Source organism: Lagopus leucura, unplaced genomic scaffold (genome assembly GCF_019238085.1).
Source record: "Lagopus leucura isolate 7727_CA_CO unplaced genomic scaffold, USGS_WTPT01 Super-Scaffold_100159, whole genome shotgun sequence".
Taxonomy (NCBI): domain Eukaryota; kingdom Metazoa; phylum Chordata; class Aves; order Galliformes; family Phasianidae; genus Lagopus; species Lagopus leucura.
Genome location: NW_024962335.1, coordinates 21,103,825 through 21,130,244, shown reverse-complemented (window position 1 = coordinate 21,130,244; position 26,420 = coordinate 21,103,825). Strand labels below are relative to the sequence as shown.

General features: G+C 41.3%; 1 protein-coding gene across 6 annotated transcripts in view; it reads left to right on the top strand.

Annotated features, from left to right (window-relative positions):
* Positions 1–26,420, top strand: part of BICD1 (BICD cargo adaptor 1) — a 169,527-nt gene that overhangs the window by 91,010 nt on the left and 52,097 nt on the right. For all 6 annotated transcript variants that reach the window (XM_042889740.1, XM_042889738.1, XM_042889739.1 and 3 more), the window contains exon 3: positions 25,030–25,182. In XM_042889740.1, the coding sequence (XP_042745674.1) occupies positions 25,030–25,182 (153 nt within the window). The remainder of the gene's footprint in view (positions 1–25,029; positions 25,183–26,420) is intronic.

The following is a 26,420-nucleotide window of genomic DNA, read 5'->3' as shown; positions in this document are numbered from 1 at the left end:
ATCTGTGCTCCGTAATCTCTAGGCACTGATTAATCAAGTCGGGACCTGGCAATGAACTGTTCTTACATAAGGTCTGGTGAAATAATGACCTCTTATTTGTGCTGAGGTAGCATCTGAAAGCCTTTTGTGTACCCCCATGGACAAGGTGTTCTGTGAGAACACACAGAAAAAAGCGGTGGAGGCCAGAGGTGAATGTGTTTAAAAAATAGTCAGACAGTCTTTACAGAGAATGGGACTGTCAGTGCTTCCTACACCTGCATGTCCAGCCCTAGTGCCCAGCTGGGAAATTTCCTCAACCCCGTGATGCTGGAGGGGATGCCAGGAAAAGCATCATCATATAGTGTCCCTATTTCTTGTGTTTTAGGCTCATGTGAGTGGCCACTGCCAAAGGCAGGATCTCAGAGTAGCAGCGCTCTGAACGAAGAAAGCGTTAGTTCTGTGCCTCCTCTTGTTTTGTTTCACTTTTAATACGTAACTTTGCTGACTTGTTTTTGTTTCTGGATGTTTCTCGTAAGACCTGCTAATGCTGCATCAGTCTTTCCAGTATTAATTTTCTGGTTATGAATAACTTGGGCTTTTGTCTGTTCAAGTGGTGTGGAGTAAGAGATTTTGGCAGCGTTCGGATTAGCTGTGTTGCCGGTTTTTAAAAATCCTTGCAATGTGATCTGGACTCTTCAGGAGCAATAGCCCAGGAGCAGTGCTGATCTGTACCTTGTGACTTCATTCATTTGCGTGGGATTAAGGGAGAATACTCCGGTTGCCAAACTTCCTGAAGCTCAAGGCCAGTGGCTTAAGCTCTGTTTGAGATAAACTCAGCGGGAGAAGGAGAAATTTTTGCTGAAAGTCTTCACCCCTTGGGTGCATGAGTAAGATGAGCGTAAGTCTGAGTAAGTGATAAAGAATATTAAACAAAGAAAGAAAATAAGTTTGTTGTCCCTTCTCCAATTAATTCCCTTTAGTGATAATATCCTGAGCAGTTTCCAATCTTACATAAAGGAGAAAAAAAGTTAAAGCTTCTTTGAGAGACTTACACTGTTCTTAGCAGCCCTTCAGCGTTAAAACTTAAGTGCCTGGCAATTGCTGAATGTTTTATGCCTTAAGGACTCCTTGGGGTCATACTCACAGTAAATATGATGTATTCCCAGCTATCGGTGCACAAACAGTGCAGTCACATTTCTTTTCTCCTGGGAGCCCCATGTGCACTGTAGCTCTGCCTGGCTTAACCTCCTGCTGTTGACTTTCTCCCCTTCACTGCATTCAGATGTATCACTTTTCTCCTAGCCTCCTTTCTCCCTAGCTTTTGACATGATTAAGCAGCACAGAACTGGGGTGGTTGATTCAGAGATGAGATACACCAAGCAAATCCAAAAAGTAGTTTTCAGTCTCTTTTGGAGCTGATGTTAGTACTTAGATCTGGAGAGAAACTCATCATGCTGATCACACTTGATCAGCAATTACCAGCTGGGGCACACTGCTACCACATCTGCTCTTAATTGTTCAAAACCCATATTTATTTTCAGTGATTTTTTTCTTGTCCTTTAATCAATACTGATTTATTTTTAAGACTTTCTCCTGAGACTTACTAGGTAATTTTGGAAAATGCTATTTACCTTTTCCTAGGGAAATGTCTTAAGATGTCATTAATATTAATATTGACCTTACCCTGGAGCTGGATGATCTGTTGGATGTAGAGTGAGGCTGAGCATGATGTACCTAATACAGATATTTGGATAATTGATGACTAGTAATAACTTCCTTGGCAAAAACAATACTAAGCAAAACAACCCCCCCCCCCAAAAAAGAGCAACAAAACCCCCAAACAAACAAACAAAACACATAGAAGCAAAGTCTATGAAACCCTGAAAAATAGGGGGGAGAGGGGTGGTGGTTTATATTGTTCGTGTTCTGTATGGTGGCATCTTCTATTTTGTATTCACTCAGCTTACATTACAGAAAATGGCACTCTGTCCTATGCAGCAACGTGACGCCACCTTTCAGCGTGGCCCTCTGTGGAGTAGGTTCTTGTGCTCAGATCCCTCTTCTGCCTTAAGCCCCCAAACTCATCACCAGTTTGGTACTGGTATAAATTGTTAATAAGTTCTTGGCTTTCACTATGCGTGCTAATTGTGCCTTCTGCAAGAAACTCGGTTCTCGAGGGGAACAATGTGAGAAAGATGACAGGACGGTGAACAGCAAGAAGCTCAAATATGCCCCTTCTTTTTCTCCGTTTGCCCTTATTATAGTATATGAGACAAGCTGGTTATTTTTAGTCATTCTCAGCAGTTAGTGACAGTCAGCATCCAGGAGGAGGGCAGTGAGTCAGGCAGAGGTCAGACAGTGTTATCACCCTTTCATTGTGATGGTCAAATCCACTTTTAAGCTACAGGATTGAGAGAAATGCACTTTTGCTGGCAAATGCTTTAGATGTGTACGTGCAGATGCTCATACATAATAAGAGCTTGTCTGCTGCTGTGACATGATTGTTTTAAAAACACATCAGATAGGTAGAAATAGACATGAGTCCAATTTTTGTCTTTGGTGCTCATTCTTTCTGGCTGGTGGACATTTGGCTCTTTCAGCCAAATGTGTCTTGAAGGCATCATAATAGATACGTGGTTTTCACTTCAGTGACAGGTCAGGATGTCTGCTCTGATTCTGGCTGTGAACTGTATGTGAGGAATCGCTGTGGCATTAGGGTGTCAGCATCAGAGTCGGGTAGGTTAAAAATGGGCCATGTCTCACCCATTGTGCGTATCTCTTCAAGAAAGTAAGACTTGAAGGCAATACAACACTGAGTTGTTACTAATCATACAGGGTAGTTACTATTTGTTGCTAATATTCCTTCCTGTCTCATTTTACCAAGGGAAGCAGCAACACAACAGCATTAAAAAGATTCCACATTTTGGGTTTGTGCTTAGTAGCCATACTTGATTAAAATTGCACAGGCAAAGCTCTGGTCAATATGGAGAAAGCAAAATGGATCTTTCCTAAATGGCTTTTCTCAAGTGGTATTCTTGTGTATCAGCTCTCAAGTGAGGCATGAACAGATCTGATGACAGATGAGAAGAGCAGGGAAGTAAGAGAGGAAGATCTAAACAATATGTGTAGATAGGGGTTGGTTTTTGAGTAAATACAAATATATCAAACAGAAAAATTTAGTATTTCCGCCTACATCAAGTCATCAGCAAGGCTCCATAACTTCATTCTGGCTTGGTTTGCTCCAAAAAACTGTCAGAAGGATGGCTTGGGTTTGTTGTCCAAGTCTTCAAATATAGACCTGCAGGCTTCAAATATACAAACACTTCACAAGATGAGAACTTTCAGTTCACAGAAAGATCTAAGCATGTTTTGAAGTGGAACAATGAAAAACGTCTAGGAAAACATTTGGATAGGCTTATTGACGATACTTTCAGATGTGTTCTTAGGCATCTTGTAGAGCTGGTACTCACCTTGTCTTGGCTGAAGTTCTAACAAACATTTTACTGTTTGACAGGCAAGAAATAGATGTAGACTTACATAATTAGTGTTTTTTTGACACTCATTTTGGAACTAGATGATCTTTGATGTTCCTTCCAACCAAAACCATTCTATGCCTCCAACAGTTTATTGTAGATCTTTGTGACATCATCAGAATTAATTTTTTTTGGAGGCTAGAAGATACAGCTGATTTTTTAATACATCTTCATCTGCCTATGCTCTATAAACATCACTAGTGATTTGAAGTTGATCCTCTGACAACTTTCCTGTATTTTTATGTAGATTTCTGTTTTTATCCCTTGCAAACACTTTTAAATAGCCAATTATTAATTTTCCATGGCACTTTTCTGGCACTCCAAAACTTCTGAAGGGGGCCTTCCTCCCAACCTGATTGCATAATTTCTTTTTATCATATTTGTTCTGAGATGCAATTATACTGGAAACTGCCATTTTTAAAAATAAACCATCTATAGACTGTGAGTGAAACTGAATCCTAAATTGCTGATGAAGTTTAAAAATGCTATTGTATGGTTTGTCCATATGAAATTGTATTGATACCCTCTAGGGAAAGAAATAGTGCATGTTCTGAAGTTTAAAAGGAAAAAACAAGCAAACAAAACTCATGTGGGTCTGGAAATTTAAAACAGGATATGTGCAAGCCTGATGATGCTTCTGCTTAGGAAACCCTCCTGTATGGGAACTGTTGAGTCACAGCCTGAACCACCGATTGATCGCCTGAGGCAAGGACTGTGTCAGCCATGGGAGCACAGGTGAAGGCAATTCACCTGTGTGAACGGGAGGGGTGGAACCTGGCTCCACCTCTCCTAAACCCATTTAGGGGCTGTCTGCCACTAAGGGAGGATCTCTTTGTGGAGATCCCTCCTTTGTGGAGCTTTTCATCATAAGCCTGCATCTTTGGATATGGGAGAGTATTCCTTCTGTGTTCCTTTGCTGTCTCACTACAATACTTATTCCAACTGTACTTTGTTGACTGTACACCTCCTCATTTTTGCATGTTATCAATAGCAGTAAGCTCTTTATGTATCATCAGCTGTGATATAGGACAGCTACGCTACCTGTCTCCTTCTAAATTCAAGCTGTAAATTGCATGAGTAACCTAGAGACTATTTTGCAGGAATGCAAAGAATACTCTTAGCTTCTTACTGCAGCAATCACAGAGGCAAAGCAAACTAACTGCCAGCTTAGCTCCAGCTGTACTTTGATAATAGATTAATCAGTCTTTCATGCCATTTACTTCTGGGAACCATATATCCTTTGGAGATACAACAAATGCATCATACAAACTGAAACTTTTAAGTGAGTTCTAAAATAGTCTTTGTTTTTGTTCTTAGCTGAACTCAGATGTATTACTGATTATTTTCAGAGTCATGTGCTACAGCCTCCATAACTTTGTGCCTTGAGGCAGGAGGAGCCATGATAATGTATTTAAAGCAGGAATAGTCAGCAAAAGTTGTTCTTGCACTAAAATTGGAATACCTCTTTCTTCCGAAGGTGGCATAATAATTGGAGATGCTTTTTCAGTCATGTTGCTATTTTATTAAAAACTGTGGTAATAACTTAATGTGAATTCAAAAGAGAATCTTTCTTTCCATCAGGAGCCAAATACAAAGATTGGATTATCTTTTGTTTCACTGACTTTTGGCTGTAAGCAAGCTCAGAACCATCAAAACAAAGAGGGTGGTTTATCATATTTTTTTCATCAGTACTTAAAGAAATTTAGCCCTGTTTCTATCCTGCCCACTACTGCAGCAAAATTCTAGTATGAGCCATGTCACCTTACAGTATCTGAAATGTAAAACCACACTCATTTTCATTACCTTTCACTTTTCCTTGAAGTGGTGAAGGCAGCTGAAGATATTGTCCCCATTCAAGGCCTTGAAGGTTAAGTTATATTTAAAGCTTATGCTGCTGCTTCAGACCCTATAATGGTGTCAGTCAGAGGTGTGGGAAAATAGGTTGTGAAAACAACAGTGAAGTAAAATAAACACATCACTTCCTCCACTGGAGCATGTAACTCAGCAACTTCTGGAGTCCTGGTGCAGAGCCATGTGCTGCCTTTTCCTCTGGCTTTTGGCTTTTAATCTCCTGCCTGTAATCCATTAGAAAAATTCATTATTTCACTGTGATTGGGGTTAGATTCTAAATGTGATTTATTGCTGCCTCCTCTTACAAATACACAGATAGAGCCTGTGTGTTCAGCTAAGACATTCTCCAGTTAAATTCAGATTTTCTTTGTTCCTGCAGTTTTCACTTCATAGTGTGGGGCTTTATTGTACAGAATTGATAGCCTATTAGTGTTCAGCTAAGGGTGGGGAAGAATAATTTGCTCTGGAGGAATTATATGAAGTCCACGCTTTGCCATTGGTTAGGAAATGATTTTCATGTTCTTCAGAACAAAAATTGATTTTCTTTTAATCGTTTTCCTTGAATTTTAGAGTTTTCATGTATTTTCTTTTGGAAGATAACAACAAGCACTGAACTGTTAATTTGGCCCTTCAGCAAAATGCATCTGCAACATGACATCTCCCACCTTTACTCAGTGCTGCAACTTCTCTTGATGTGCATGGTGCCTTGGTCTCACAGCTGGCCAGCAGGTCCATGCCATGCATCTATCTTGCTTTTTCACACACTTTAAAAGCTTCACTGGAAAATTCACTTCCGAGTGCGAAGTGCTGCACTGGGGTCGAAGCAATTCTGGACACAAGAACAGACTGGAAGAACTCATTGAAAGCAGCCCTACAGAGAAGGACTTTGGAGTCCTGACTGATGAAAAAAGCTGGGCACGAGGCAGCACTGTGAGCTTGCAGCCCAGAAGGCGAACTGTATCCTGGGCTGCATCAATAGAGAGGTGAGGGAGGTGATTGTCCATCTCTGCTCTGCCCTTGTGAGGCACTGTCTGCAGTACTCTGACCAAGACTGGGAGCCCCAGCATCAGGAAGATTTGGAGCTGTTGCAGTGGGTTTGGAGGAAGGCCATGAAGATTATCAGAGAGCTGAAGCATATCTGCTGTGTAGAAAGGCAGAGGGAGCTGGGCTTGTTCAACCTGGACAAGAGAAGGTTACAAGAAGATTTTATTGCAGCCTTTCAGTATTTAAAGGGAATGTATAAACAAGGTGGTGACAAACTCTTTATGATAGCAATAAGGACTGGGGGGAACAATTTAAAACTAAAATAAAGATTAGATATTAGAAGGAATTTCTTTAGTCAGAGGGTGATGAGGTTCTGGAACAGGTTGCCCGGCTGAATGGAGCTCTGGGCTGCCTAATCTCATGGGTAGCAACCCTGTCTGCAGTAGTGGGGTTAGAACTAGATGATCTTTAAGGTCCCTTCCAACCTAAGCCATTCTGTGATTCTATGATTCTGTGAAAATTCTGCTCCAGTGAGGCTCTTCTGGGAGCAGATGAGCAGGACAACAATAGTGTTAGAAGGGGGCCTGTGTGTAACAGAACGACCAAACCACTGATGGTGCATCTCCCTCATTAACGTAACGAACGGTGTGCAGTGCTACAGGTGGAGCATCATGAGAGTAGTATACAGGGGACAATCACCTCCCTCACCCTACTGGCCACCTCTCCTTTGATGCAGCCCAGAATATTGTTGGCCTTCTGAGCTACAAGTGCACACTGCTGGCTCATATGCAGCTTTCCATCCACCAGAACCTCCAAGTCCTTCTCTGTAGGGTTGCTCTCATTGAGTTCTCGCGCTCTGTACACCTGTCTGGGATTTCCTCAATCCAGATGCAACACCTTGTCCTTGGTCTGGTTGAAGCTCATTTGGTTCATATGAGCCCACTTCTCATGCTTGTCCAGATCCTCTGGATGACATCTTTCTTCTGTTGTATCAACTGCTTCATTCAGCTTGGAGTAAACTTGCTCAATCCTACTGTCTGTGTCATTGACAAAGACATGGAACACCGTTCCCAAGCTGAACCCTTGGTGTACACCACTCGTGATCAACCTGCAGTTGGGCATAAAGCCACTGACAATAACAGTCTGATTTTGAGCATCAAACTGATTCTTTATCCACTGAATAGTCCATATTTCTCCAATTTAAAGATCAGGTTGTAGTGTAAAACCACTTCAAAAGTCTTACAGAACCGCTAGTAATGCTGATGTCTAACCTGCCCATAATCTTCCATTCCAAGGGAGAAAAAAAGTAAGTTTCTGCCTCAACCATGGAGCATTGTATTTGATAGGTGAGTCATTTCATCATGTTACAGAAGTGATAAAGATCATCTGGATGGGCAAGGACTAGTGATTCCTGTTGTTACCTCAGTGGTGCTGCCATCTGTTCAGCTCCATGTGTACTTGGTGAGCTAGTTTTACCAATCTGTTCTTATAGTACACATTAATACCTTTCATAGAAGAGAGAAAATACTACCTAAATGCATTCTGTTTCCAGTAGGACTTTTTTTTTTTTTTTTTTTTTTTTTTGGAAAACTGTTGTGTTCTACAAATCCTCTACCTCTTTATGTATGTTTTGTTTCTCCAGTTAGTCAGATGCTCCCACTGTCTTCTAACCATGCTCTTAAGTTCTTAAAGTATATAATTTGTTCAGATTTACTGTAATCAACTGAGTTTTTTCACCTAATGGAGAAGTTAAGGTACAGAGGCTGAGTTTCCAAGTTTTAATAACTGTGTCCTCTTGCATTTGAAGGTTCACACATCAGAGATGTGTTTTGCAACCTGAAGCTCAGAAATTCCCAAGATTCTTTTTTCTCAGTGCTAAGTGAAATGCATGTTTCCAAGTGTTCTTGATTAGTTTTTAACTGTGCTAGTATGAATCTGTCAGGTCCTTCTTAATAATCCACAAGAGTTAATGCAAATTGTCATGCTGCAGCTTTCTTTAGTGTGAACTTCCTTCCTTTCTGGTTTTCTGTTTAAATTATAGGGACTTAAGACTGACTTTTTCGGGAAATTCCTTTTTCTGTATCTACTCCTTTCTTCTATTTCCCATTTGCTTTTGACGCTGTGTGCTGTTGCTGAACCAAGTTCCTAATTGAGATTCTTAGCAGGAAAAATCGCATCATTTGCTTTTGTTCTTCCATGAAAGCCTGTATTAATGGTAACTGCCTTATATAAAGCAGTCCTCTTTCACCTTTGAGAACAAAGAAGAGTTCCTGTCTGTGGCATTTCAGTGTTTTCAGAGAGCTGTGCTGAGCCAGGAGATGCTTTACCCAGAGTCTTGACTGTCCTTCTTATCAGTGCAGTGCACAGTCAGCACCAGTGATGGCCTGATGAACATGGTACACATATAGGAGCTGCATCTCTGAGACACTTCCCAGGGCAGGGAGAAGAGGAGCCCTTGGTCTTGCTCAGAGCCTGACAGAGAGCTGGTGTTTGACCTCAAGGCCACCATGAAACAGAGCTGAGCCGCAGGCTGGTGCACTCTTTGCGGTCTGCAGCTGTCTCAGAAATGTGGGGTCTGATCCAAAGCTCATCAAACTGACAATATTTTAAAATTTCCCATACAACTTGTAAGAGAAATGTTTAACGTAATTCTGTAGTGGGAAGAAAGTCAGACTGAGGTGTGGTTGGTCAAGCTCTGATTAACCTTGACTACTGCACTCTGTTTCAAGCAAACATTTGGGGCTTTATCAAACATATAAGAAAGAAAATACATTTTCTCAGGTATTAGCTGGTAAGTATTAAAATCCTTTTGGTAATACATGACGTTATTAACACCTAGTGAGGATGAACTCAGCCAAGTAACATGCATTCAATATGCATGCATATTATGATTTACTTTCTCTGTTGTACAGTTTAAACACATGCTAACTGAAGCACAAGCTAAAACATGCATTTTAACTCTAAGCAGTCATCCTGTTTGATATTTGAACTGTGCAGACAGAAATTCTTATCCATAATGTTCCTTAGCCTCTCTCTCTTTCACAAGCTGAGTCAAGAATATCTCAACTGCTTCACTGACTCTTGAATTTTCTTCTTCAAAATGTTGGGTTTGTTTTATTTTTCTTAATTAACTTTCCCTCATGAATGTGAAAGAGTGATTTTAAAACCAAGGAAGAACTTAGGAGGAAAAGAACAGAAAAAGATTTTGGCTGTCAGAAGATATGCTCAATTTCATAAAGCTCTTGGGGAAAACAGCATTGAGAGAGACCAGCCTCTCCCTCTGCCCACAACCCACTGGGAGAGATGGTTGCTGATTTTTGTTCTGGTTTTTGTCAACGTTTATTTGCATCACTGGATTACTGATGCACTTTGTTGATGAATGTTGGCAAATAAGCAGAATGCAAGATTGTTTTTCTTTTCTTGCCTCTTTAAATTTATCTATTATAGATGGTATTTGTGTGTCTTTCATTAGCTCCCGTTCAGCTGAAACAACAGATATTTGAGAGAAATTAGTCTTGGCTACACATTCAGTACATGCATGCCTCTAGATAAAGAAATGAAAATAAGGAGGAAGAATTGGAGAAGCAGAAAAAAATACTTATTTGTGGTCTTCTCCCCACAAATGGTAATGGACAGAAGAATTCCCCTGGAGATGGAATGGTTAGTCTTACTTACATCAGGGCAGGATGTTTATATTTCTGAACTCAGAACATGGAAGGGTGGGAGAAGCCATCAGTGTGGTGCTTACATTTGAAGCAAATTACTGGAAAAGATTCAGTGGGCATTATCTGCATCACCAAAAATGTTCTTTCAAGGGAAGAAAGAAGATGAAAATGTTTGAACAGCCTGTTTTCTTCTTCAAAATCTGTCTCCTCTGCTATGAGACGAGAATGTCTGCTCTTAAGTATGTCGTTTAGTTAAGCACCTCCTAAATAAAATTTCAACATGATTGGTATCAAGCAGCAGCCCAAAAGAATTGTGTTAGAGCAGTTGCAGTCCTGTAATGAGGCTGAGTGAAAGTTTAGGCTTTGTTCTACTTTTGTGTATGAGAGCAAGCAAAGAAGACTGTATCAGAAGGAGCTGTGATCCAGAGACGTGTTAGATGAATGCCAGAGAACACGTCTGAATTGTGCTTGGGTTCTCCTGAACCTCAGCTAATGTGATTTCTGAGGGACTCAGGAGTGTGGGGAAAACATTTAGAATTCAGTGGCTGGTATCTTCTTCATCCCTTTGTTGCTGTAGGAGAGCTGTTTCCAAAATCTTCCTTTTAGTGATGGTAGCTGGAAAAATCCACAGAGAAATAAAGTTCCTACTTCCTCAATACTCAAGCCAGAAGTGGGTTTCAAGCTCAAGTCTTTGAACTGCGCATAGAAGAAAGCCACACTTTACTGATAGCCAGTACCTCCTACACCTTTAACATCTCTGATCCCAAAGTGGGGATATTCTTTTCCTAAAGCAGCTCAGCTCCCTCCCCTGTGCTTGCTGCAGCTACGTGCTCCCAAAGTGATGTCAGCATGCTGCTAAGAAATGCTGGCTGTACTCTAGATCACCAAAATGGGTATTGTTTATATTCCACAGACTGGGCTCACACACTGCAGCAGAGCACAAGGAGCTTCTGCCAGCAGAGGCAGGATTGGGGCAAAGAACAGACACATGCAGTTGAGGGTCAGTTTTTCCTGTTGATGGCTGTAATCTGCCAAAGAGATGCAAGCTAAAGCAGAATTACATGTGCCACTGCTATGTGATTAAAGGCAGAAGGTAGAGGCTATTGAACAAGCATTCAGTGCCTGACAGAGGTCATGCTTTGCAGAAAATTATGATACCAGAAACTCCATTTGTGGAATTCTTCCCATTTTGCCCTTGTATGTCATGCACGGCAGTGCACAAAGAGCATGTTGCAGGCGTACGGGTATGATGCACATCCCACCTATCATATATGTATTTGTATGTGGACATGCAATGGTCAGGAAGAAGCAAAGTGAATTCTGTGCTTAGAACAAAGCCCAGTATCATCGTTAAGAGCACAGAGAATTGTTAGCAGCAGGGGTCATCTTCCATATAGACACTGTAGCAATATTTCAGAGATGAAAAATAGAATGGTCTGCAACTGTGTAGGTATGTGACAGGCAATATATTGATCAGTTAACGGAGGGAAGTTCATAAATCTCATCTTACTCCTCTAGCTTGTCTGAATCTTGACCTAGTTCAAGTGCAATGCTGATTTTCCCCCATGAGGATGGCTGTTGTTTCACTAGATTGATTATTCTGCTGTGTTTTTTGCAGCATATGAGTGAATTCAGTCATGCTGTATCAAGCCTGTAGAGCATGCAACAGAATAAGAACTGAAAAACTAGCTTTTAAACAGTTATTTGCTGAAACTGCTTTTGTATTACTATTAATAGTGTTACACCAACGTCTTGATTGAATTCTTTAAAAAATCAGGAAATTTTAGAGCAGTGTAATGAGCTTGGGGCCATCCTTCAATGTTCTATTTTATATTAAAATATGGAAAGAAAAAAAAAAAAGAAGCAAAGGCTATCAATCAGCCCTGGCCTGCTGGGATATTAGAAAATAGAGGGAGCACTTCAGACTGCAGTTCCTTACGCACAGGGACATTTCTTAGCTGGGGACACATTGAGGGGAGGAAGCTGCCCCTGTCACGTGGGTGGCTGAGTTGGTATCCCTGTTTTACCTGGAGATACCAGTTGGCTTTCAGACTTAGAATCTGGAGACAATGGTGCTGAGATACATAGAGATTAGATCTGTCTTTGAAAAAAAAAAAAACCTACACGTTTTCCTGTCTACTTGTGTGGGTCTGGATTTTTCTAAATCTGGAAAAAGAGTAGTTCTTGATTTATCAGTGTTCTTGAGCACAGCTTCAGCAGGAATAAAGGGGTGCTTTGCACTTCTGCTGAGCTGGGCACTCTGCAGTCCAAGGGCTGCTGAGTCCCTTTGCCCACAAGTTCTCTAGCCATTGTGGGGATGCTCAGTATTTGTCATACGATGCTCTCTTCCTCATGCCACAAGGTGCTCGTAGGCAGTTATCAGTGATATTGTGAATGCTGTCTTTGGGTGACCCCCCCAAAAAAGGGGGTGCTTTAAGGTTTTGAAGGCATTTCCAGTTCAGTTCTTTTAACCACGTCTTGATAATTCAATAATCCTTCTCAGAAGGTTCTGTTAGACCAATACCCATCATCAGTTGTATGGAAGTCAGTGGAAACAAAAGCTAAAAGGAAAACAGCAGTGCTTTTAGAGGGTGATACAAAAGAACAGGATGAATAGACAAATAGATAATTTCACTCTATTTTACTTCTTGAGTAAATACTGCGTTTTATGGCATTTTGTTCTTTTTTGATGCCTTGAAGGCACTGAGTGATATTCAGCGTTTATTCAATTTCCAAAAGAATAATTGAATTCTAAGGTGGTGCTGCCATGAACAACATGCTTGAGTAACTCTTGCAGAGCATGTCATTAATAGTCAGCTCTTGCACTGTTTTACATTTGTATTGCCATCCGTGCACCAAATAGCAAGGGCCTTGTTTGCTCAGCCTTTTATGGACTAGATAGAAAACTGTCAGTGTAAAAATTATTAATGCTGACTGTAATAGATACATGAAGTGGATCTGGGGAGTATCCAGTCTGTATTAAAATGAATAAAGGGAAGGGCAGATTCTAAAAGCCAAGATAAGCTGTCAAACCAATTCATGTTGAACTGTCAAGTTTACTACAGTGTTACAGAGACACTTTCTTGAGTACAGGTATTTTCACTGTCTGCATCAATAAATTCAAGTAACCTTTTGTGCAATGTACATGATCAAATCTTCCATGAATGCATTTGTATTCAAGAATTACCATGAATTAAGATTATGTGTAAAATTCAGTCCTAAAGGATACAGTTTATAGAGAGATGAATTGCTTATCCTTGTTTATGTTCACCACCTAAGTCACTCAAATATATTACCTAAAATAAAGATGCCAAGTCTTTGAGAAAAAAACAAAGGCATTAGTCATCAAGGCATTTTCATTCTTTTAATATTAATCAGCTACTGTTTCCAAACTGATGTTTCTGCTCCTGTCACAGAAAGTGTGTGGGGGTTGGTGGAGGTTCTGTACGCAAGGTCAAATGTGCTGCAGAGCGCTGTGCCTGGTTTAGCAGCAGATGGGTAATGTTACATGGATCTTAATTACTGAAATGAATCCTGACTTTTAGGAAATACTCTCCATATTAGTGACATAATTGGCCACATGATAACGCTTCAATTTTGTGGCACAGATGTGTTTATTTGAACGATTATTGTCCTTCCTCATTTTTGTCCTTCTGGAGAAGAATGAGAATCACTGAAGTTTTCTGTGCTTGTTGCTCCTCCTCTCTTAGAAACCTTTTATACAATATTGATGCTTTTCAAGGATAACTTGAAGTATTCTGTTGTCGTTGGGAGGAAGATGTGTGAACGTTTGCAAGTAGCTTTTAAAACACCTCTGCAGCTGGCAATCTGCAAGAATAATTTGAACAAGGGAAGCTGTGTTATAAGCCTGGGCTTTTACAGAGCTCCTTTGATGCTGAACGTTTGCAATTCCGCTGCAAGACAATAGAAAATGCAGCAGATGACTACTTGAAACATATAAATACAAATATATATATATACATAACCTGTGAATAGTATTTTATCTATTTATTCACACTAATTTCAAAAAGGTATTAATAGTTCCTTCTTTACTTCATTCAGCATATTCCTTCTCTCCCAATCCATAGTGAGGAACTGCACTAGAAGGAATGTAGAATGTTAATTGGGGTCTCCTTTCTTCTGTTATATTTAGTTACCTCTGTCATCTTCACCCGTGTCCCTACGTTCCTGCCATATTTCATGCAAGGGTATCTTATGAGTTTCCTCTGGAATCATAGAATCATTTGAGTTGGAAGGGACCCTTAAAGGCCATTTTGTCCAACCCCTCTGCAGTGAACAGGGACACCCACAGGTAGATCAGGTTGCTCAGAGCCCTGTCCAGCTTGACCTTGGTTGTTTCCAGGGATGGGGCATCCACCACCTCTGTGGGCAGCCTGTGCCAGTACCTCACTGCCCTTATTGTAAAAGTCTTTTTCCTTATATCCAATCTAAAATTCCTCTCTTTTAGTTTGTTTTTACTTGGCAATGTGTAAGATTTAGGTTTGTGAGAATCCTTCTTTGTTTTTTGGCTCAAAGCTTGCTTCCTGAGGTTTTTCTTGTGATAAGACTCTGAGTGACTTGTCAAGGAGGCAACTGATGGGTGCTAACTGTGTGACAATCGATATCGCTTTGGGAACATTTGAAAGCCCCTTCCCCCAGAGCTGCTTGCTCTGTAGAAGAGCGGATGAGAGTGCTCAGGAGTGTTCACTGGCGGAAGATCTGGCCTGTGACTAAACCGCTCCAGCTTAGTATGCAAGGCTGGGGGATGATACCATTGTATCCTGCGAAGGCAAGATACAAGTTGGTGCCTCCCTGCTTCCTCTTATCTGCTGGCAAGGCCAGAAAGATAAGAACAAAGGAGGTTCCTGCTGAGATCCCAGAGCCAGAAGCTGCCACCGCAAGGAGAACTGACTCAACCACCTTGGGTTTGAGCTGTCACTCAAAGGAGAGCTGATTCGACCACTTTGGATTTGAGCTGTCACTCCAAAGACAGCTGATTCAACCACTTTGAAAGCATTGAAAAGGGGCCATCATCGCCATGGTCGTTCGTCGCTGTGGTCGTCAACAGAACAACTCTGCCCCACGACCCATCACTACTGAGGATCAAAGACAGAACTACGAACCACACTGGATCCATGGTGGTGACTGTCTCCCTCTTGCTGCCTATAAAGACTCCTTGCTTCTTCTTCTCTATCTTTTCTATTGCCCTCCTTCCCTTCTCATTACCCTAATTCATGATAGTGTCTGTCTTCTCCTTCCCCATTTCCCTGATTAAGATTTGTAATAAACTGGTCAGACCAACATTTGAACCGTTACTTCTTAATCTCACACCGGGTATATAGATAATAAAAGAACCTCTTCTCCCTCCTATAAATTGGAGCGAGACAAGGTTCAGATTAAATATTCAAGAGAGTCTTCTGAGAAAGGCAAAAGTGAAGTCAGAAAACAACTTTCTGGGTAAGGTGATATATCCGTCACTGGAAGTGTTCAAGAAGAGATGAGATGCACACCAGGAATGAGGCAGGTGTAGTTGCTCCTATCTCAAAAAAAGACAAATGGAGTAGATGCTTCAAAGGGAATCCTGGAGATCCATTTTGCTATGGTTTTCTTGATTGTTTATGAGCTGAGAATCAGGATTAATTACCTGTCTGATTAGTTTGAACTCAACCCCTGAGAGCTTAGCTGCTCTCCCCAGGACTGGACTTGTCAGTGTTGCCCAGAGCTGGGTCTGTGTGTTGTCTTCCTGAGCTCTACACAGAAAATGTATAGCTCAACTGTAGAAGGCAGAGGCATTTGCCAGCAGTGTTGCAACGTTTAGCTGGTATTTGTAAGACTGAAGGTTGACTTGACATGCAGAGAAAAAAAAAAGCAGAGTTTGAACGGTACAGTATGGTACAGGATGGTAAGCTGAGAGCATGGGCCCTGCACATGCATCCCTCAGCAGCACAGCTGGGTTGCAGTGTGAGGAACGTGAGGAGTGTAGGATTAAGCTAGCAGAGAGCTGTAATTAAAATAGCTCCGAGTTGTAAGGAGGGGAGGTAGTTGCCATGGGGAGCAGGAAGCACACAAGGAGCATAGCTTCATGCCTGAAATATGGGAGTTTGAAGTTCTTGTCTGGTGTGTTGGAGACAGATTGCAGCAGAGAGCTCTGAAAACACCCCGACATCAGAAGTTAGGGCACTACAGCAGAGAGCAATGCAAAGCAAGCTGGGGCATATTTTTCTATACCAATCAAGCATAATGAATGTTAAAACAGTCAAAGTTGGCCCCCTTATTTATGTGCTTGTGTGTTGCTGCAGCTTCCTTTGTGTTTCCTCCTTCCATCCTCACAAACTCACTTTTACTGCTCTCTGCTACTCAGTATTTCAAGGTATACAGTAAAATCTTACTGCTGGAAGCTATATGAATTTTATGATTTTCATTCAGGGTTGCATCTGAATGAAGTTACAGATTTGTGGCTGAGCAGCAGGTGTATCCTAGAGATGTCACTGGTTTCTGTTCCCTATCTTCTGCTGGCACTTCTGTCTCTGTGTTCACCCTGTCAGCAGTGTCAGAGAGAAAGTGCTACTAAAACCAACTTTCTTTTGCTTTTTGGGGTGGCTTGCTGCCCCCTAGGTCTTGTTGATGCTGTGGAAGAGAGCTTTGGCCCAAGGGAGGCCAGGAGCAGGAGCAGCAGCCGTGCTGCTGCCAAGCTGGAGCAGAGCACAACTCTACACACTGTTAGCATAACTTGTCTTTTGTCCATCAGCCAGTGCCCCGTTGGGTCTGGAAGGAAGTTTGGCACTTTTCACCTGACAGATGGCCTCTCAAAAGGATGCTGTGACTGGCAGATGTCTCTCCCAAGAGATAGGTTCAGCTTTAGAACCAGCCGTGGGTTTCCTGAGCTTGAAAAGGCCTGTGTGAATTCTCCATCAAACAGGCTGCCCTGAGGCATTGTCATGCAGAATCACTTCTGTTGGTTTCTTAAATTGTGGGTAGAAAGTGGCAGCACTCACTGTTGCTGTAATTGACAAGAAAATAAAGAAAAAAGCCATTTAATCCCAAATGCCCTAGAATACCACTCTCCCTCCCCCACTCTTTTTTTTTTTTTTTTTTTTTTTTTTTTCCCTGAGCAATTTGTTTTCAATATATTTGTAATAATAGTCAGGCATGGGATAACAAGTGATACAGAGTGGGGCAACAGCCCCAGATCAAAGAGTTTGCAGACTTGACTATTAGTTGCTCAGCACTATTTAGTGCAATGGGAATAGCAGGGTACTGCTCCTTTCAGTACAGAAAGGACACTGAGGCCCAGGAGTATGTCCAGAAAAGGGCAACAAGTCTGTGAAGGGTCTGGAGCACAGAGCTTATGGGGAGTGGTGAGGGAACTGAGATTGTTCAGTCTGGAGAAGAGGAGGCTCAGGGGAGACCTTATCACTCTCTACTATTGCCTGAAGCAGGTTGTAGTGAGGTGGGGGTTATCCTCTTCTCCCATGTAAATAGATAAGAGAAGGAGGTTCAGGTTGGATATTAGGAGATATTTCTTCTCGGGAAGAGCGGTGCTGCAGTGGCACAGGCTGCCCAGGGAGGTGGTGGAGTCACCATCCCTGGAGGTGTTCAAGAACCGTGTGGATGTGGCAGTGAAGGATATGTTTAATGGGCATGATGGTGATGGGATGACAGTTGGACTAGCTGATCTTACTGGTCTTTTTGAACCTTAATGATTCCATGAAAATGTTCTAACTGAAGTGCACTGTTAGGAGTTTGTGCCCACCTTGTGCTCTTTGCTGAGCTTGGTGCAGCTTGGTGCCCAGGGCTCCTGCAGGGCAGTCCCGTTCCTCCAGTTCTGCTCTGGATAAACTGTAGCAGCAACAGGACCTGGAGGGAACAGGACTGGACCTTGGGCCATGGTTCATCCCTGTGTGGATGCAGTCCATCGGCACATGTAGAAGTTTGAAAACCAGAGTAGGCCAGAGGAGACTGTTGGTGTAGAGCTTGTGTCTGCTTGTTTTTACAAAACACGTCCATAAACTTGCTCCAGGACACAAGTATTTCATTGGCTTCCTTCTATGTCATCAATATGGCATTTGAAATAAATTCTCCCTCTTTTCAGAAATGTTTAATGTTGCCAGAGCTGCAGGAGACATGTGACTAGCAGAATTTTTCTTGAAACAAAATGACCTCCATTGAGTCCTTCTCATGTCAAAACTCTTTTTCCAGCTAATTGATATTTTAGTATTTGCAATGACTGTATTTTAATGCATGACTTCATTGTGCAGATATGTAGAAGGATCATATGAACCGAACTGTGCTGTAACCCTGGAGCCTGAATTCTCTCACACTGCTTTAATGCAGTTTTGTTCAGTGAAGCTTTTTCTTTGAAGGAATAGCGAGGAATGTTGCAGCAGTGCTTGTTACAGAGTGCTGATATAAAATATGGGTTGCTACTAATGCAGTCAAAATCAAACCATTATATATTTTTCATGTGTTCACCAGATAAATATATACGATTAGAGATTTATATTTCCTAATTTATATGAAATTCCTTGTAGCATGATGTGACAGTGCTATTCAGTGGGAAATGTAAATGCACAAAAAGAACATTAATTTGTTCTGTATTTTTATATGTACTTATATATATGAAAGTCAATAAAATAGGTTTTTTATGGGGATTTATATGTAATGGGATTTATGACATTGAACATTATTGGTTTCAAACTGTAGTAACTACATAAATAGGCCATTTAACTGCTTTTGATAGAAATTCACCTTTACTTCTTTAGATTTAGCTCTCCAATTAAATGTGTTGAGAATTTAAGATGATGAAATTATTAGGTGAATTGTAAAATACTTTATTAAAAAGCTATTGCTGGTGAAGCAACTTGAAACCTACATTATCTTAATCTGGTTTCTATTCAATATACTATAGGTAATATGTGGCTTTTTTCATCCTTGCTTCTGATACTGCTGTCATTGTACATAAGTAAATCCATAGAAGGGGAAGATGATAGGTGTTTGTTATTCTATTTTCTTTTTTTTTTTAGACAGTGAACTGTGTATCAAAAGCTAAGGAGATTGTTTTAATGTTAATCAAACATTAAAATCGGATGTGATACTCAAATAATGCCATCTGGATGAAACACTTTGAAGCATAAAATCAGACAAATTCAGATTGAAAATGAATCTGTGAAGTAGTTTATTTTGGGGTACAGAGTTATCCATATATTGAAAGGGAAAAAAAAAAGGTTCTGAACGAGATGCTCTGTCCCTGTTGTGCTAGGTTGTCTGCATCCATGAATCATTTGGAGGATCAGGGCTGCAAAGTCTACAAAATGATCAGGCTAGAACAGACAAGGTCATCCACAAAGTCCCATAATGATTTTTAATATACATGGAAACAGAAAATGTCACCACTTCAGTTCAAAGTGAGCATTCCTGCTTACAAACTAGGGAAGCTTTAAGGCAAGTATAGAGGACCTTGTCTGGGGACTGAAAGCAATTGATGGTAAATAGAAGAAAATGGTCACTGATCTTTTGTTCCCCTTTTTGTCCTCTCTTCTCTTGACTTCCCTTATCCCTTCTGAATGAAAAATCAGGTCATGCCAGGGGCAAGCTGGGTATCTCTGCAGACCAAGGCTGGCTTTCCAGCACTTTCAGATGCTTGGTAACCCTGCTGGCTCAGCCCACAAAGATAACAAGATTAACCCTGAGCCCTCCCCTCTCCTTACTACACAGCACCACTTCAGTGTCCCACCTGAGGCAGCATTTTTTCTTATGCCGTTTTCTCACTTGCTCTCTGTGCCACTTGAACCTTTCTGCTTTGCCTATATCCAGGATTTTCCAAGGTTACCTTTAGCCTCTATTACACTCAGGTAATGGACAGTAGAGTACATACTCTTACTTTGTTGGGAACCATTTTGAGGATGTGGAGATCTGCAGAGCTGTGCATCCCTGACATGGCAGATCTCTTTCTGGGTCTTTGCACTGTAATGTCTTCCTCTCTGGATCTGTCAGTCTGGAGGAAGGAGAAGGGTTGGCTTTACAGTGGTGTTCTCTCTGTTTCTGCTACACTGTGCTGGGTAGCAGGCTTCTCTGTCTGATGCAGAAATAGACTTTCTTACAGAAGACAAAGAAAAGAAAGTACCCATAATTCATGTTTGAGGCTTCTAAATAAGACAGATAATTGAGCAGTAAGTTTCTAAGTGCATATCCATATAAGCGAAAGGCAGCAAATTAAAGATTGAAACTTAGAGTATGGCTATCTTTTCCTCATTAATTTATTATTAATTTATGGTTTGATGTTGCCAAATAAATGCAAACAATATACATAACAAGGAGCCAAAACCATAAAGGGCTTGAAGAATATGCCCTACAAGGAGCGACTGAAGGAACTGGTGCTGTTTAGTGTGGGGAGGAGGAGGCTGAGGGGAGACCTTATTGCTGTCTTCCAATACTTGAAAGGTGATTGCAGCGAGAGCAGGGTTGGTCTCTTCTCACTGGTGACAGATGACAGGATGAGGGGAAATGGCTTCAAGTTGTGTCAAGGGAGGTTTAGGTTGGATATCAGGGAAAACTTCTTTACTGAAAAGGTTGTTAAGCCCTGGGATAGGCTCCCCAGGGAGATGGTTGAGTTTTTAAACACATCCTTGGATATGTTTAAAAACCATTTGGATGTGGTGCTCAGGGACGTGATTTAGCAGAGGGTTGTTAGTTAGGGTAGTACAGTTAGGTTGTGGTTGGACTTGATGATCTTTTCCAACTTGAACAATTCTATCTTTCTATGATTCTATGATGAATACTATTAATTTTTGATGGAATGATCCTGAAGGAAGTCCCAAACAAAATTTTGGCTGAAGTTATGCTGGTAGCACTCTAGGACCTTCCCCATGTATCGTTAACTTGTTCATAATTACATTTGAACCTCTGTTAAACCATATTTTCTATGATTTAACTATCATTGTTCTCCCCACAAAACACACCTTTTGTTTTCCTCTGCCAAGTAAAGTAAATAGGATGTGCAAATCTACAGTGAGATGTGTCAACAAGCGTGTCAGATCACAGATATTAGTCTAAGCATAAATTTTCTATTAGATTCAATTTACTGCTAGTGCAATAAAACTGTCATCAGATCAAATTATATTTTATATGCATCATCCATAACACAATGCCATTAAACTGGAAGTATATAATTTTTCCTTTGTTCTTGTACTCACGAGTTATGCAAACTATCAAGTAATGCACATCATCATGCTTCTGCTTGCATTTTTTTCAGTGGATAAATAATGATTTAGTCAGGGTACTTGGGGGCATCTAATTAGTTTCTGATTAGGAGGCTGTTCTGTAGAATGAAAAATAGTACACTTTACTGCGGTAAGGATCTGAAATCTTGTGAAAATCTGCAAAAAGAAATGTTGGGGAAAAGCCAAAAATCTAACTCTCCAAAGAGACAAAAAAAAACCCCCAAAGAACAAATCAACAACAAAACAAACCACCATCAGGAATAAAAAATGTACAGCAGGTCTGAAAAGATATCTAAGCTTTTGTGGATAGGTGAACTACATAGAATTTATTTCTGCTGGAGCCCTCTGTTCTTCATTTCTCATTATCTGTTGTGTTACATTAGACATGCATTGAGTGATGTGACTGACATCCTCCACAATTAGCTCTCACATACAATTAGATGCAATGCTGACAATGGCTCTGTGGCTTGCTATGATTTCACAAAAGGTCTTTCTGTTTTTTTGTTTGTTTTTTGTTTGTTTTGTTTTGTTTTGTTTTTTGACACATTAAATCCATTGCATCTTGTTCTGGGGTCAAAATAACTTTCAGCCACTAAAATATTAGTTGTGTATCATCAGCTTCACCTCTTGGGTTAAACTGTTTTTTATGCATCCAGGTTCTCAGAGAGAATACTCTCTGGAAGAATAAAACATACTGAGGATGTGCCCTTGCAAAGGTGCCTGGATCAATTGCCCTGTCCTGAAAGCTTAATGTTCAATGCTTACTACCAGTTAAATTTAATGATGACTTATTTTCCTGACGGGAGAATAATTTGAGTCATATTGTCCTCTAGTGGCTCACACAGATAACTGCCCTGCTGACAGAATCCTTTGCCTCGTGTTTTTGCATCCTCTGACTATGTCTTCATAGAAGTTCTTTCAGAAGAGGATTGGCACAGTGGTTAAATTGGCACCTTGATGACATTGTCTATAACTGTGAGTTGTCTGTTTGAGAAACATATATTTAAGATGATTCAAAATAACAAAGGACACTCGTGAGAAGACAGTATACTGAACCAGAGCATTTGCTGGAAATAAATAGATGCTACTTACTGCCAGTAACAAAGTATTGCCTCAGCATGAAATTCGGTGTACAGATGGAAGAAGAGCTCACTTCCACAAAACGCACACAGATTTCCTATGGATAAAGCAGAGCAGCACTCCTGCATTTCCTGGACTGCACACTTGTAAATCGTGACAACGGCTTTTGCACTGCAATGCCAAAGCATCACCTTTCTTACAAAGTGGTGAAAGAGTCATAGAATCACTAAAGTTGGAGAAGACCACTAAGATCACCTAGTCTGACCATCAGCTTATCCCCACCATGCCCACTGACTGTGTCCCCTAATTAAACCTTGTCCCTCAAAGCATCCGAGCACTTCATAGTTGGGCATCTGCTGGTGCGATGCAGGCATTTGCAAACAGGAAAAGGGATCCTGTGACAGGGAGAATAATGCTATGGTGTTTTCCGTGACAAAATGCACACCTTCCATTAGAGAATCTGTCCTGGTTCTTGTTTGACCGAATACTGAGAGTAACAAGAAATGGAGGAGGCTCTGTAGAGATAGCTTCTCTATATATAAAAGGAGCAGAAGTGCTGTAAGAATTTCATATTTCCTACTTCAGAGATGAAGTAGGAGAGGAAACTTAAAATGACGAAGAAATATGGTTTTGGTTGCTGTTTGCAATAAAGGAAAGACAAAATGAGTATCTGGATTTTAGAGTTACCTTCAGAGGCGTTTTGAAAATGATGTGCCATGTAATATGTACCCAAAGTAATATCAGGATTCAGTAAAAGTCTTCAGTTGGTGTCCTCCAACTCTGACTGCCTTTTCTCTTCCCCCCTGTTGAAGAATCCATTTTGACCTCCAACATTGATGGCAGACAGTGGGTGAGCTGCAGAGTAGCTTAATTCTGTTTGGCAGAGCAGAGCTGTGCAGTCAGTGGTGCCCACCAATTTAGTGTTCAATGCCCACCTCTGACTTGCTTATATCCTCACACCTAACAAGCACAGATAAATGCTGTCACTGAAGATGTGCCAGCAGAAACAGCATGTAGGACGGCAGCACTGTGGTGTAAAATGCCTTCATCTTGTGAAATCATCTGTGGTGCCATTTTTAGAGTTCACTCACAGGTTTGCTAAGTAGTGATGGATGCAAGAATATTTGCAGAGAGTTACTTTTATCTGATGCTCTGTGACTTCTCTGCTACTGGAGAGCCTGTAAACCAAAAGCACGCTTCCAGTCAAGATTTCACAGTGCATATTTGTTCTGAATCTATGGAACAGGAGCGATTCTTTATTTTTTCTTTAACAAAAAAGTTTAATTTTAAGCAGTTTTTGTTTGTCACCTTCTCAACTCTTGCATCAACTTTTTTTCTTCGTGCATGGTGATGTTATCTTCCAGTGCTTAATTACTGTTTATTTACTGGTGTTTATCCCCAGTTCAGACTTTGTGGGTTTATCTTTACACACTTGAGGGAGAGCTGTATGGCTGAATCTACTTACAGCTCATCAACTACGACTCCTGCTGTAATGACTTCTTAAATGTTCTGCATCTTCAGGTAGACAGAAGTCCAGATGTGTTGCCCTTCCTACACACAGACACCTTCCAGAGAAACTTGTTATGCTTCCCACATGCAAGTTTTCTGGCACCTTGGCAGAGAGAAGGGTCTGCCCCATCATTAAGGTACCAGCAATGCTTCCCTCCAGGAATGCTGTGTTGCTGCTGGAGGGAAGACAAAGCTGGGACCATTTACTCCTGTTCCTATTATTCAGAAGCAACCAGCTTCCCTGCACAGCAGAGGGCCAGACTGTTTCTGTGGCTGTGTTAACTCCACTATGCCATTGTGCATTTTCATCAGAGTAATGTCAACAGAGTCAGAGGCTTTCCAGAACAGCCACCTGACCTTTGATGTAAAAGACCTGGAATCTGTTGGAAGTGATTTTTTGCGCAACCAATCCTTTGTGCCCAGAGAAGCTGTGGGTGCCCCATCCCTGGAGATGCTCAAGGCCACGTTGGATGGGGTCCTGAGCAGCCTGAGCTGCCTGAGCTGCTGGGTGACAGCCCTGCCCATGACAGGGGTTTGGACTTGGATGATGGTTAAGATCCCTTCCAACCCAAGCCATTCTGTGATTCTGTCATTCTTTGATTCTCTCTCTGTCCAGGAATTGCATTTGCTAATAGGAAAATCAAAATGGTGACACTGTGTGTTCCAGACACCTTGCAATCCTGCCCCATGCAGCAAGACTTGGGTTGTTTTTGGGGCAGTGCTCTGCAGCCAACTGCATGCCAGGTCCCCCCTGTGCTTCTGACTAGTGCCTGCAGATACAAGTGTGCACATGGGTCTTGCTCAGTAGCAGCTGTCTTTGCAGAATAGATGCCGTTATTTACTGCTTTGCTGTATGAATGTAGAGAGTTTATTTTGGTGGAAATCGGATGGTAATTTTATTTAGATTCAACAGAGTCTCTGAGCAATGAAACTAATGAGATGATAAAGCTTTGCCAGGCTTACCATTTCAATAAACATCTAATCTGGAAAATGTTTTAATCAAGCTTCCTTATCAGATGTTCTCATTACTGTGCTGCCAGTGCTCGCCTGAAAGTTTGGTTTTACCCCAGATCAATTACAGATTTGATTTGCACATTGAAATCCTTTCTATTTGAGGTTTACTTTCTTGTTTGACTTTTTCTGAAGGCAGCTTCAGTCATTAAAAGGGCTGTGCACCAATGGTAATGCTCTTGCATTTTCTCTTGCCAGAATAATGAAATGGTGGAACTGCAGAGGATACGAATGAAGGATGAAATTAGAGAGTACAAGTTCCGAGAGGCAAGGCTCCTGCAGGACTACACTGAACTGGAAGAAGAAAATATCACTCTGCAGAAGCTGGTATCCACACTGAAACAGAACCAAGTAAGCATTGGGAGATACTAGGTGCTGTGCTGGAAAAGAGACCATTTTCTCAGGTTTCCATAATGTGATCCAGCAAAGCATTTTGATAGAAGTTTCTTTGTGTGGCGGTTTGTTGTTTTTCTTTGGTTAGATTTTTGCTTGACACTTATTCATTCTGCAGCAGTGCTACCGGCCATTTTTGACATATGGGGAGGCCCTTTCCTCATTTTTAGGAAAACTCTGAGGGACTATTTCTGTGCAGAACTTTGTAACAAGGGGATCATTGTTAACCACAGCCAAGGCTGCATCTCTTCCCTTCCTGTGTTTCCTGCCATCTCTCTCTGCACACTGACCTCTATGCCCAGCAGAAGAGATAGGTCAGCCCTCCATTTCCTCTCACTTTGTTTCCCTTGCTCTGCTTCCTCTCCTGAAGTGGAGAAAGGAGGACATTGTCTACTCCATTTTTTTCATTTTATTTTTTCCTGGGTTTTCCATTACCACTGTTCCTCTATGCTCAGCAATGCTAACCAACAAGTTTGACAAGCTCCAAAAATAGGCAAAGGGATGTCAGGTACTCCTAGTTTGTCTTTCATGTTTTCCCTGTGGCATTGAGGTGCAGCTGACAGCAAAGCAGTGTGCTGTGTTACTCGCTGCAGTGCAGAGCGTGCCCCCAGGAACCACCATAAATCACAGCCCCATTAAGTCAAGATGCAAAAAGCAGCTGGATCTGCCCTCTCTCCCTTACAAAGCACGGCTTCCTTTGCTGCTGGGTATAAACACTGCTGAGGAAGTCATAGCAAACACAGTTGTCTTTTAAATTGAACAGAAGAAATTTGTTCTCATGTCAGAAAACCGAGCTTGCCATGATAAATAAGTAAGTTGGAGGATGAAAGTTTCTTTTAGACACTTCCGAGACCAACATAACATCACATGCAGGAAGAGAATTTCCCCAACTTCCACCAAATTGCAGTAGCACTGCTCTGCAGCCCCTGTGTTACATCCCAGCCTTGCAAACAGTTCCATTAGGGCTTTTAACAAATAGCCAAGGCTGCCAGTTTCTTACTGCTTGTTAGCTTACTTATTCCTGCAGGAATATGCAGGAATATGCAGCACTATTTCATCTATCTTTGCTATTCTACCCTGCTAGCACAAATGCAATTGAAACGTTTAGAACAATGGAGCAGAGCCGCAGGGAATGCACAGGTAATGCAAGTGAGTATGGTGTTCCCTTATTTATGACCCAGGCTTTCATGCTCCTA